This window comes from Cornus florida, unplaced genomic scaffold, assembly GCF_030987335.1.
Source record: "Cornus florida cultivar Cherokee Brave unplaced genomic scaffold, ASM3098733v1 CherokeeBrave_3.0.0_Hap2_Chr04, whole genome shotgun sequence".
Taxonomy (NCBI): Eukaryota; Viridiplantae; Streptophyta; class Magnoliopsida; order Cornales; family Cornaceae; genus Cornus; species Cornus florida.
Window position 1 is genome coordinate 84538116 of NW_026775574.1, and position 14441 is coordinate 84552556.

At 34.7% G+C, this 14441-nt stretch overlaps 1 protein-coding gene across 1 annotated transcript; it reads left to right on the forward strand.

Moving 5' to 3' along the window:
- The first annotated feature begins 10636 nt into the window (after window positions 1-10636).
- Window positions 10637-13548, forward strand: LOC132305250 (protein neprosin-like). Its single transcript, XM_059802923.1, has 7 exons — window positions 10637-10753; window positions 11121-11220; window positions 11329-11630; window positions 11816-11977; window positions 12089-12142; window positions 12242-12388; window positions 13168-13548. Exons 1-7 carry the CDS (start codon window positions 10637-10639, stop codon window positions 13546-13548), a joined length of 1263 nt encoding a protein of 420 aa, XP_059658906.1.
- Window positions 13549-14441: the final 893 nt, after the last annotated feature.

The window sequence follows — 14441 nt, forward strand, 5'->3', positions numbered from 1 at the left end:
AATGGAGTCATGCGGTGCTTTATACAAGCTCAAGGAATGACATAAGATGGATTAACAATGATCAAAACAAAGCAATCGAAGGATGTGTATCATATTAAACAACCGTAAAACTTAGCCAACAAATGTTAAATCAAAATGGGAAACATAATGATAGGTATTCATTTTTAAAAAACTTGAGCAACCAGGAGAATAGAGCAAGCTAAACACTGTAAGAACATTTTTCCTATTACTAGTAATAGCGTGATTTTGTAATAGCCATAAAGAAGCAATTATTGGAATAATTGGAAGCTTTTAAGCCGAAGTCCTATTGAATCAACATTTGAAAATTCAATTACGAAGCAATAAACATCACAAAGCAGGTTGAAAAGTAAGACTTATTACCTGCAACACAAATTTACACAAGAAATGGCACGCCTCTATTAGGGGAGTAAAAATAATAAGGCTATCATCATCAGCAGCAAAAATTCTCACTCCAGATGCTTGAGCTTACTGAATACAGGAAATTTAGGAAACTCGATAATAATCTGAATAAACCAAATAAAAGAAAAGTAAATCAGCACACATTTATAATTATGTTAAAAAAAGAATAAAATAAAAATGAAGGGGAGGAGGTAAAATGAATTAGTTAAACTTACTAACCACTTCGTAGAAGGAGTTCAAGCACATCATCATCAAATGCAACGTAAGGCTTTCTAGCTGAGAAAGATAGCTTGAAATCTCTAAAAAGTTATGAAGTAGTTCTTTGCAGTATTCACCCCCGATATACATTTCAACAGGCCACGGGACGTTCTTAAATGGCTAGTTTATTTTTGGCCCCAAGTATTTAAATGACATGAGATTCATTGCAAAAATCTCAATATTTTCCACATAGAAGCAGTAAGAAATTTCCAATCGCTTCAATTTGAATGATGTATTAGGAACTTTCAGATTTACCAGACTCTCAGATTCTTCCACAAACAATTGTTCCAAAAATATACAGTTACTTAAGAAGTACTTGAGAACTTGTCCACTTATATTCACGTGTGTTAGCCGGAGATCGGTTAGGGAGTTCCAGCAAGTAAACCCAAGAGACAATGGGTGCAAGCGACTTGTAATACGAACCGTGTCTGGAAAATTGTAACCCTCCGAGCTTATCTTTATTTCCGACAATTCTAACTCAAGCCTTTTAACTCTCTTTTCTATTGCAAAGTTAACCCAATTGTCAATATCAAAGCTACAACTTTCATCAAGATCAGATTGAACTCTAACTTCATCCACACTTGGACCGTTGTACGATTTCAAGACTCGATTAACTTAACTCAAATACAAAGTTCTTTCTACTTTAAGTTTCCTATCTCCCAGTAGAATTCCATCCATAAGATGTGGGGCATCAAAATTCAAAACAGTAATGTGAGTCCACAAATACCTCCATTTCTTTGAAAGTACGCTAGTTCTTGCAGCTTCTTTCATTGTCAACAGTGACAATATTGAAACAACGACAACATCAGGAAGTTCATTAATGTGATCCTCCAAACACAATCATCCTTTATCTACCTTCTCACTATTGCAATTAAATGGAAAAATTAAAATTAAAATTAAAATTATTAAGAAGTTGTGATAACAGAAACAGCACAGTAATGCTCAATTTTCGTAACAAAAATTCTTCTTCTGAAAATAAAATAAATATAAACATACATTTACATATACATAGTGTAAATTTTTACCTTGCGTCTTCAGCAAAAATTGAAGTGGGTCTGATGGTTTTCTCCATCGGATTTGATTTTCCAATTGTTTGTCAGAGAGAAAAAGAGAGAATTTTTGTCAAGAAAACAAACATGCACATTCATAAAGATTGATTGCTGTATTTTCAGAAAGAGAAAAAGAGAGCAATTTTATATACGTGTGAGATTCGTACAGTTGGAAGCTAATAAATAGATTTTTATTTTCCTTTTCTCTGTTTCTGACTAGGATTAGGAAACTTAAATTCTCAATCTGTTGCACTGCTTCACTTTACGATGAGGGAGAGAGATGAATCGAACGCTGCCCACAGGATCATGCGGTGGGCCTGAAGAGCGCATGCTTTAGTCTAACGGATGTATCAAAATCTAGTGGTTCAGATGAAATCTTATTTGAATGTGAACTAATGAATTATCTACTCTTTGGGTCTTTACTAATGAAACGATGTAAGATGGGCTAAACTTCTAAACCTTTTTAAATAAATACGAATGATGGGCTAATGAATTATCAAATCTTTGTGCCGTGAATTGAGCTGGCCCAAACTTGTACTTTTATGGGCTGAGCCAGCTAGAAAGATATATACGAATTACATGTCTAACGAGAGGAGTTTAATATTACTCAAGAGAAGTGCGGATCAGTATAGTGTCAACCAAGTGTATTATGAAGATTAAGTTAATATTCAATCATTGTATATACAAGAAAGTAATAGTAATAGGTGTGAAATTAAATAGTACATTTAATGAGTTGAACTACCCATTCTTTAACAAGGGTCTTGTTAGTAGTGTTCACTTGTCTGGTTGGCTAGTGTTTTTGCTTCGTGTTTTTTGTATTTGTTAGTGTACTGTAGCGAAACAAAAGCATGAAACATGTTTAGTAATATTTGATGTGCTTTTGAATAGTATTGAAGCGCTTCTAAAATTAAGGCAAAAATTAGAAGCATCAAAATAATGTTTTTGTTTACTTTCGCACGGTAATAAAGCATTGTTCAAAAAAAAAAAAAAAAAAAAAAACAACAACAACAACTTTCTAAAATAACATTTTTAACCAACCATTCAAATTTTCAAACTTAGCAACACTTTTTACCAAACATGCTTTCATGTTTTTGCTTTTTAAAATCTTGTAATAAATTTACGTTACTAAACAAGTTTCTAAATATTGTTGAACACTCTAAAAATCGAAACGTTGGTTTTATTTCGGGTCAAAGCAAAAGTACATAACAAACTGTGGTTGCCAAACAAAAAGTGAATTAATCCACTTCATAAAGGTAGTTGTTACCTCTACTCTGTGTAATTTATCTGACTCATTGGCTCCTCTGTCGCTTGATCATCTTAAATTTGCCCCGTTCCCAAATTTGTCTGTCAAACATAGGTAGCATTCAATCATTTTCCTTCACATAGTTAGCCAATCAATATAGGAGCTAACATTTTTTATTTTAAAATTAAAGTACGCATATATATATATACAGGGGCAGTGCCAGGATTGCAAAGTAGGGAGGGCTAAAAATAATTAAATCCATAATTACTTAGTGTGTCATCCATGCTTTAAATACATAATTATAATGCATCAGTTATTCAATTAAATCCAATAATTTACAACCTTTTGACACATTTACACTTCCAAACTAACGCATTTTCACAGTCAAGAACCCATTGAAGTTTACTTCATACAAGTATTAAAACAAACAATTACAAGAATGCAAGATATGTATATTCCTTATCAATAAATTCACATTATAAAGTAAGACCTACGTGCTTCGCCCGTGATTAGTTATTAATCCATTATATAATAAATTACCCAATTTAATAAGAAATTATCAAGTCATCAACAAAGCCCCCCTTTACAAAAATAAAATTCAATATTTCACTGGAATAACAATAATAATTCATGATTTCCATCCACCTATGCCTTAATACCTTACGCACGAAGAGTTTAGGTCTTCTTCCATAGACTAACAATGTGTTTGATTTACTGGGCTGGCCCCTATTATATTTTATTATAGTTTATTTTGTGATTAAACATGTCCATGGTTCATGGGCTTGCTCATATTTAAAGCGTGACCTTTGTAAATTTGATAATTCTTTTTATTTATAGAAATACTATGAATTGAGCTGGGCTGATAGGAAGAGGAAAAGTAGTACATGGACTTATAGAAACAATAGTACTAAATTTTTTTTTTCAATTCGACCTGGACTATAGCCTAGGTTAGCCCATTACTAGTTCCTCCCTTATATATATATATATATATATATATATATATATATATTTTAATATTATATAAAAATTGGATTGGTGAGGAAATACATGTAGGAAAACGTATCATGTGTGTATATGTATGTATAATATAATGTTGGCGTATGACTTGTATATCTATGTGTAATTACAACAGACCTTCTATATGATAAATTTATAACTGCTGAAAATTAGAACATGAGATTTCCTGGCTCAGTTTTGTTTCTAGCAAAATTGGAGAGGTCGACTCCCGATTGCGCCCAAAAGAGAATGAGTGAACTTAGGGGTACAATTTGGGCTGGCCCAAACCGAGTCCAACCTCAATCTGGCTTTGGGTTGATTTGGGCTGGCCCGAGGTAACTCAAATTCGGACTTCAACCCATGAAGTCCAATCCAAATATTTTCTGATTGTATGGGTCAACCCGTATTATTATTATTTGTTTTTGCAATGGGTTAGGCCCCCTCCCCTCTCTCTCTCTCCACACTAATACCATACTCTCAATATATATTTATATTTAAGTGGGCAAAAATCTAAAGTTAAAAAATAATAAAAACAAGGAGAATATTTGGATACCAACAACTAGTATCAAAGAATAAAAATTAATAAACACGAGAAATCTAACAAGAAATAGGCTGAAAATTATTTTTCATAAAAATTTGGGTTATATTTTTACTTATATATATATAAATTTGGTAGGTCTCTATATAAATATATATACACACACATATAACATATGTTAATATATATATATATATATATATATATAAGTTGATAAAAAATTTAAAATTCAAAAATAGTAAAACAAGAAGAAGATTTAGATACATCAAAATATCAAAGGATAAAACGACGGCAACGGCGGTGGCTTCATATATATAGATTCGTATATATATTATTTGAAAGATAAAAAATATATATATATTGGATTTTTTTTTTTTAATTTTGAGTTTTGGGTTGTGTTCAGGTCGAGCCCGAACCTAACCTGAATAAGTATAGGTTTTGATAAAACCTAACCCAATTTGAACCCGATTTGTGAATTTAAAAACCCAAGTTTCAAAATTTTTGAGCTGAATTTAGATTGGGCTGAGTTAGTCCGCCCAAGTTACATCTCTAGTGAACTAGAATATTTTATTTATCATTTTCCTAACCTAATAATAAAAATATTTAATTAGTCCCTAAAACCAAGTTGATAATTTTAAATTTTCTAGGATGGTAAGAAAGAAAATGAAAAGGAAAGATTGTTCCGGTGTAATTTCATCTTCTGATGATCCAAGGGCTCATTTTCTCTGTCATTAGGCTACCCTTTTGTAGTTGGCACATGAGTTCCATCAGCCTAAGCAGGAAATAGGAATTGGCTGGTCATGACGTACTCTTAAAACTTATGTGCATTCTAAGAAATGAAATCAATTTCATCAATTATTGTCAACATTTACTATATATAAACATAAAAGGGTATGAAGAGATCTTATACTCTATTTTTCAGGAAATGTATTTAAACAGAATTAGCACTTAAAGTTCTCGATGACACGTAGCTACAACTATGATTGAGCTCAAAAAAAAATTTTTTTTTTTTTTTGGAAACACTTGGCACCTTTGCTTATGTAATAGTTAGCATGCATATTCTAACAGACCAATTCTGTTAATGAGCAAGGCTAGGATTTGTTTTTTATTTTTGGATTGATATTATCTTCTCTAGTTAATTTTTGTCATTCCATTAAATACTTAGTTGTATGAGATTGATTTTTATTTATTTTGTCCCAGGTACTATCAGTTCGCATTGCGATCCAAATGTGAACCTCCTTCTTCTTCTTCTTCTTCATTTTTATTTTTTATTATTATTATTATTTTTTTGTCAGGCACACTGAAACAACAAAGACACAACTAATACCCAGTCCCAAGCCGATCAAGCTCCAGCAAGATCTGAGGAGAAATATAAAGAAGATTTATATATTATGAAAGAAACTCGAGTAGGAAAATTTGTAATAAAATTAGTTCATATTGTTAAGTAATAAGATGCTTTGTTTTGGAGCACTTTGGAATGGAAGAAAATTAATTTTAAAATTTTAACTAAATTTTTTGTAATTTCAAATTTAAGCCACCAATTTGGTGATATATATAAAAATAGTAATGAATTAAACGTGAAATAAATATGAATTGGACAAGTAGGCTAGATAGATCACTATATTGTCCCTTACCCAGGCTCATTGTAGTGCAAATTGTAATACTCTAAGACTGTTTGTAAAAGGAAGTAAGTGGTTTGGCCAATGTAGCCAGGTTATTATTCACCAAACAACTTATATTTTGAAGATGGCTTATTTATTTATTTATTTATTTATTGTTTGAATGGTAGCATGACTTGTTTAGGGCTGCCTATTGTCACGCTCTCTTGCATGATGACTGCGTGGCAAGATGAGGAGTTTTTAGAGTTTCTAGGGTAGTATAGAGTTTTGTGGCAAATTCAAGTAGGATAGTATAGAGTTTTGTGGCAAATTCAAGGCTGGTGTAGAATGTTGTAGATATTTGTAAAAATATATGGAAGTGTAATGAATCTCTAGAAAATCAAGTGTTAGATTATATCATAGCCATCCATCAAGGATTGGGTGCCTATAAATAAGAGATAGAGTGAGAGCTTGAAGGCAAATAAGTGATATTATTGTGAGATTGTGCTTTGGTTCAGATATTATTTAAATGAGTGAAATGGTAATTCATGTTAATCTATGCTCAAGCATTCTTCTTGTAGTGTTTTTTTGGATTATCCCAACCATGATTCGTTTCATACACGTATGTATATCATGATTCTTGTTGCTTAGACTCTAAGGTAGCTTAGGATGCTCCCCGAGTCTCACTTGGACATAGACGTTAGGTGGCATGAGCCCCTTTAACATGTTTCACCTTAAGATGATAAATTTGTAAAATGCTAGGTCGATGCATGCTCATCTCCTACGAGTAGCTTTATGTTACTCACCCCTACGATACTGGGGTATATTTCAGGTACGAAGACTTGGTTCGTGAAGCTTAGCATTCCTTGGATGTCGTGTAGCTTTCAAGTTTCCATTTCATACAAATGTCAGCATGAAATGTCATTTTGTAGACTTATATGTCAAAATATGTATATTTGATTCCATGTATGTAATGTGTACATAAATGCACTCCTTTCAATGTATTTGACATGTATGAAATGAGGCCGGAGGCCAATGACATGTATATTGTATTCTATACAACTTTTTAACTTCATGAAATATTATGAAAACCTTGAAAAAATCGCAACTCATTGCTTCACCATGGTTGTATCGGGTGTGGGAATTCCATTTTCATTCTTTCATAGGGTCTTATTAATCATGTTTGAAGTGTGGCCAAGGGCCAAACGGTCATTTGATCCCGTTTTGCATTTTTGGATTCCATGTTTTCCATTCCAAGTCCATTTTCGCATTTTTGCCCGTTGGGGGTCGGATTTTGCATCGGCTATATTTTTAAGCCATGGACCATTGTAGCGCGTCTAAATAGGTAAGTTACGTTTGCGTGCATGGTCATTTCCGGGCAAAACCTTATCGTTTGTGTTTTGAGCCTCTTGTGAATTCATTTCGCATTTTTTTTGCATATTCTGATCTAGGGGCATTATGGACCTTTCACATCAGTTTTGTTTTCTTCTTTTGACATGGTTGAATAGAAAACATGATTTTAGGGTGGGTTTCTTCTTCGTGTTTTTCCAGAAAATGTCGTCTTGGTACCGGAAATCCCTCGTGAAGTTTCAGCTTCCAGTTTTCATTTAGCAGCTTTATGACACTCTTGTTCAGTTCTGATCTAGGGGCATTTTGGGGATTTCACAGTGAGTTTTTTTCTATTCCGTCCACATTGTCGGGTAGAAAACTCGATTTTAGGGGGGGTTTATTCTTCGTGTTTTTCCAGAAAAACTCGTCTTGACCTCCGTTTCAAGCCTCAGTTCTGGGAAGATCAAAAAAAATGTAGCAGCAGCCAAGGGCTGCCACCAGCCATGTCTTTGGGCGCCGGCATGCGCGCCGGTGGGCTTGCGCATGGGCGCCGTGTGCGCCATGGCCCCTCATCGGGCCGCCGCGACGTCAATTCTTCTTTTGGGCTTTTCTCCTTCGTCCGGACTCCGATTCAAGTGAATTTTTTTTTTAACTTGACTAATTTTTCGCTGTCTTTCTAACGGTGTACTCGGTTGCACTCGGTTCTTCCTGGATAATTACTAGTTTACCCTTTTTGCTTTCAGTGCTCGTTTTTCTTTGTCATGCCATTTCTCCTTCGTCTGGACTCCGAATCATGCGATTCTTGAGTCCATCTTGATTAGTTTTTCGTTGTCCTTCCAGCAGTGTACTCGTTGGTGCCCGAATCTACAGTTTTCAAAAATGACTATTTTGCCCCTGGGGGCTTATTTGTCCTATTTTCGATCTTTTCCTTCCGCATCAGTTCTTGTTGAGTTCCACAACCTCATGGAAGGTCACTTTGACTTCTTAGAGTCTTGTTTTCTGTTTTCGCTTCCGCATTCGGATCCATTATCGGATCATCCTTACGGTTCATCATAGGACACGCTGGCCTAAAAATCAGGGTCGTCACATATATGGACTCTCTCATCTACTGGTAGTTTCCACCTTGCTACTGCTTACCGTGCTCTTATTTCACCTTCCCCATCTATTTCCTGGCACTCTGTCATCTGGTTTTCTAATCACATTCTGAGGTTCTCTTTTATTGCTTGGGTTGCTCTTAGTCACAGGCTCAAAACTAGGGACAACCCAGCTCTAGCAAAGAAGATTGTTCCCAATTACTGCTCATTGTGCCTTGCTACTGCCGAGAGTCATCAACATCTCTTTTTTAAGTGCAGTTTTGCCTCTGAAATTTGGATGTTCTTCCAACACCTGTGTGGGATCTATGTTGAGACTTCAACTTATATGACATAACCAATTGGAGTGCGTCCATGTGGAAGGATGGAACAAAGGCACCAGAAGCTTATGTGTACAAGCTGTGCCTCACAACCTCTGTGTATTTCATCTGGAGTGAGAGGAATAGAAGAAATGCCATGAACCAAATGGCCTCCACATGAACCAAATGGCCTCCACCGCTTTGGTTATAAAGCTGATCTATGATTCTGTTCGGAATCGTCTTATGTCTTGCAAGTTTCGTGACTCTAGAGCTGCGAGAACCATTGCGGCTTCGTGGAATCTCCCTAGTTCCGTGATTGAAAGTGCTCTGTAGGGGTTGCTTTGTTGTTGGTGCATCTGTCTGTTTGTGGACGATGCTATCTGTTATTGCTGCTACAATTTTTGTATTTGTGCTTTGGTTGGGCCTGGTGGCTCAGCGTGTTTTATGGCCTGTGGCCTTTAGGCCTTTGCCCCTCTCAGTATAGTTTCTTTTTCCTTTAATGAATTGATTTACCAAAAAAAAAAAAAACTAAGTTCATCTAATTGATCCAAACCCAATTCATGCAAACAAAATAATTGATCTGAATTCCCAATTATGGAGGGTACTTATTGAATGTTAGTAAATTCTTGATGCAAGGTTATGCTTGGCTTGGGATAAGGGGCCTTTTCCTCCAAGAGAAGTGAGGATCGGCATAAGTACTCTCTGTAAACTAAAAAAATTGGTGACATAAGCCCTTGTGTCTCACAACTCTTGGGAAATTCTTAATGAATGATTATATATATTATCTCTGTTGACATTTTTTGAAACATTAGAAGAATGAAATTCAATTCTCTAGAAAACTAGGTAGGGTTGTGATTTAATATATAAATATTATGAACAAAAACATTATGAGGGTGCAATATCTTAATGTGTTGTATTGTGATACATTATGAATAAATTAACGAGTCTGTGATACAGAGTTCAAATCATGTCTTACTCACATTAAAACAGTCAAACCAGTCACGTGGGTCTGACTTTTGGACTACATATTATTTTCCTAACCTAATAATAAAAATATTTAATTAGTCACTAAAACCAAGTTGGTAAGAAAGAAAATGAAAAGGAAAGATTGTTTAGGTGTAATTTCATCTTCTGATGATCCAAGGGCTCATTTTCTTTGTCATTAGACTACCCTTTTGTAGTTGGCACACGACTTCCATCAGCCTAAGAAGGAAATAGGAATTGGCTGGTCATGACTCTTAAAACTTATGTGCATTCTAAGAAATGAAATCAATTTCATCGATTATTGTTAACATTTGTTATATATAAACATAATAGGGTATGAAGAGATCTTATACTTTCAGGAAATGTATTTAAACAGAATCAGCACTTAAAGTTGATGACAGATAACTACAAGTCTATGAGTGAGCTCAAAAATTCAAAAAAATAAATTAAACTACAAAATAAAATAATTTTTTTTTTTTTGAAGCCGGGGCACCTATGCTTATGTAATAGTTAGCATGCATAATCTAACAGAATTGGTCATTCTGTAAATGAGCAAGCTTAGGCTAGGATTTGTTTATTATCATATTGCTGAACACATTTTTCATCATTGTCTCTCCTTTCAAATCCAAAATGTAAATGAAATTTGGATGATTAGAAGGTAAATCATGCAAGAGTTGTGTGTTTCCATGTGTCACTTTTCTTCATCCCATCAAAATCAATTATTTTTCCACTCTGCAGAAACCTAGACACACACACACACTCTGAGAGTCACATATACATTGTTTTAGCTTTCAAATAGAACAATATTATCTCTCTCTCTCTCTCTGGGGAATGGGGTTACAGTGGACGGTCATCTTATTGTTGAAAATGACTTTAACTGGTTTAAGTTATGGGATTGTAGGGGGTGACTCAACCTCTAGTAAAAGACATGCAGTAAAAAGCATCCAGGTATGGTTTTTCCTACTATTTCTTCTCCTCCTTTTTTCTTCCCCATAAAGTGCTTCTACTATTGTGAAAGACAAAACTGACTTTCTATAGTCACTGAACTAGCACTGGACAACAAACTTCATTATATCTGTTAAAGAAGTGCTTTGCTAGTGTTCTGTTTGGGACAGGGGACAATAAGGCCAACAGCACTTAGTTTCTAGGATCACTGTGTGTATGTGTGTGGCATGTACCAGAATTTGATAAATTCACTATGTGTGGCATCACTGAAGACTGTGTGGCATCACTGAAGACTCTAGTTTCAGTGCTTAACTTGACAACCAGTTACGGTTTCACCAAACACTCCTTAATTTCTTGCTGTTTTTTGTAGAGTGACGATGGAGATATTGTTGATTGCATAGACATTTACAAGCAGCCAGCTTTTGATCATCCTGCTTTGAAGAACCACATTGTTCAGGTTTGCTTGCTTTGTTGAGAAAAATCGTCGATAATCTTCTTTTTTTGACATCTACTTAGAAAATATTGTGACATTCTAACTATAAACCGAAAAAAATAAAACACTTTACCATCATTTAAAGCAATGCTTCTTATTCAGATGTCACCTAGTTACGATCCAACAATGGACACAACCGCGACAAGAACAAAGAGATCAACAGACAGAAAAGAAGACTCATCTGTGACCGTGACATCACAACTATGGAAGAGAAATGGAAGCTGTCCAAGAGGAACAATTCCCATAAGACGAATACGAAAGGACTTACTTAAATCAAAATTATCAAATTCAACCGAAAACTATGGGAGGAAGAAGCCGAGATTGTTCCATCACATTGCACAGCTTAATGACAACGCGACTTCAAACCTTCAACAAGCTAACCATTCGGTACGTGCTACTAAAAAAATCCAATTTTTAGTCTGAAAAGATTGACATAACTTTGCTTAATTACAATTTTAATATACGATTACATGTCCTCAATTAAAAGTGACATTTCCAATTATTATTATTATTATTATTATTATTATTAATTTTTATTTTTTCCGCTGTCTAACTTTGTGGCATGTGAATAGTTGGCAATATTGCTTACAGAAGGATACAGTTATTCAGGAGGCAAAGGAGATATCAAAGTTTGGAACCCTTTTGTTGAAACTGATGATGAGTATAGTACTTCTCAAGTTGCCCTCCAAAATGGTCCTTACTATGATTATGAGAGCGTTGAGTCTGGATGGGCGGTTAGTATAAATACTGAAATATATACTTGTATTATCATTGTCTTCTTGTTGATTATATTCAATTTTATGCTAGCAATTTAACTCATAAATGTTTCTTCTTCTTTTTTTCAGGTGAATCCGAGAGTGTATGGGGACAGAAAGACTCGGTTGTTTGTGTATTGGACGGTAAGTTATCTAACCTTAAACATTGCACCTAATCTGATGTACTCTTAATGCTGTATTGTGTGACTTCACTAAAATTGTTTCTGTTTTCTGCATTTGTAGACTGATGGTTCAAAGACAACAGGTTGCTTCGATCTCACTTGTCCCGGTTTTGTCCAAACTAGTCACGAGATTGCTCTTGGTGCGGCAATTTATCCCATCTCATCTTCTACTGGTCTTCCATATCAAATAACCATTTTCATCTTTAAGGTTAGAGAAAATCGAGCTTCTCTTAAAGTTTAATTTTTAGTAACTCTTCACTAGTACTGGCAAAAGACAAAGTCACAAAGTTCATGTCTCGGTCAATTAAATTTTGTTCAAGCAATTAGTCTGTCACTTCCTTAGCCTATTCAAACTAACTAATGCAGCTAGTTCAGGCAAAAAAATTGCTGGTCTTGTATCAAATCAAGCTATATCTACTTAAGATACTGACTAACGTTAGTAGTTCAATGGTTCAAACTGTTAAAAGAAATCCAATTCATCAGTGAACTGGTTTGAGTCCAGTCCAGACAAGCATAACTCCATGAAAACAATCCTTAGTTCATCAATCGCGGCATGACTCTTAGAATATTACTTCTCTGAGATTTCTTGAATGGTAGACAATAGATATCCCTCTCGGACAAGGATCCTCTAAGTTGAATCTGTTTACGTTATCATAAGTTGAATTGTTAAAAAATGGACCCGACATTTTTTATGGTGTATTCAAACATTGTTCCCTAAACTGTGTCGTTTCATGCATTTTAAATTATTGAGTGACGTCGCACATTACAAGCTACCTAAGAGTTCCAACTTGCGATAATATACATAACAGTTAACTTAGAGCATCCTGTTCCATCTTGGAAATCATGTACAGTCAAATACTTGATGTACAAGGCTCTAATTTTGACAACTTGGCGTTTTTGTAGTAGATGGTTGTTAACATAGGATGAAAATGTATACTTGTTTCTTCTGCTATCTGATTTGAAATTTCGCTTTGTGTATGGATTTAGGATCCTAATACAGGCAATTGGTGGCTGCAATATGGAGAGAAAATCAACATAGGCTATTGGCCTTCGGATTTGTTTGGAACGTTGAAAAACAATGCCGAAACTGTTCAGTGGGGAGGTGAAGTTTACAGCTCAAGGGTAGGAAAACATCCCCACACTGCAACTGCTATGGGCAGTGGCCACTTTCCAGACTACATTTCAGGGAACTCAGGTTGTGTGAAGAGGCTCCGAGTTCGCGAAAACTCGCAGGAATTGAAGTTTCCAGAGTGGGTTTATGCTTATTCAGATGAGTATGATTGTTATGATGTTTTTTACCTTGGAGATTACATTGAAGATCCTGAGTTCTATTTTGGAGGGCCTGGTCAAAGTTATAAGTGCCCTTAAGGGGACTTGTAATGGTTATTGTAGTGAATTAGACCTTGTTTTTGCTTTTTTGATGATGATGAGATAGCACTGAGACAATTACATAGCCAAGTTATCTACGAAAACCACTCTCTGTGTTTTTCTTAAGAAGGTCGTCTTCCATTTCATGAACTATTTGATTCTTATTAGTCATATTGATATCTCCAATGGTTTGCAAACTCCATATGCTTGTGTATTATTTAAGTACATGTCTCAACTTTAGTAGTCTCAAATGGAAGACCTAAGGAGAGTATCAAAGAAGGTTGTCTTCCAAACTATTTGATTCTCACTAGACACATTGAAATCTTGAATGGTATGCAAACTCTGGATGGACGTAATTACTCGCAAATCAAGTGCTTCATTTAAGTAGATACCCAACTTTAATAGTATCTAACCGAAAAGCTAAAGAAGGTACGCAAATTAAAAAGGTTGTCTTATATTTTCCAAAGTGTTGAAAAACAAAAACCATCCTTTTTATTTCATTCAATCTAGTAGATTTATCGATTCCAACTTGCAAAAGTATGCATGTATTCACGAATTCAAGCCGCGATAAATTCAGGAGTAGTGAATTTATTTAATTCTTATTAGTCATATTGAAATCTCGGTTTGTAAACTTTGGATGCACGCAATTGCTCGCAAATCACGTGTATCATTTAAGTACATGCCTCAACTTTAATAGTGTCTAACCGAAGACCCAAGCAGAGTACCAAAATTTTTATGAACATTGCAATCTTTTTAGCATTTTTAAGTTATAATTTCTCCAAATTTTTTTTTTCATATTTACTATTATTTATTTATTTTGGTTGTTACACTGTTTATTAATTATTATTATTATTGTAAGAATTTTAAATGTTTTTCTCATTTTGAAAAAATAA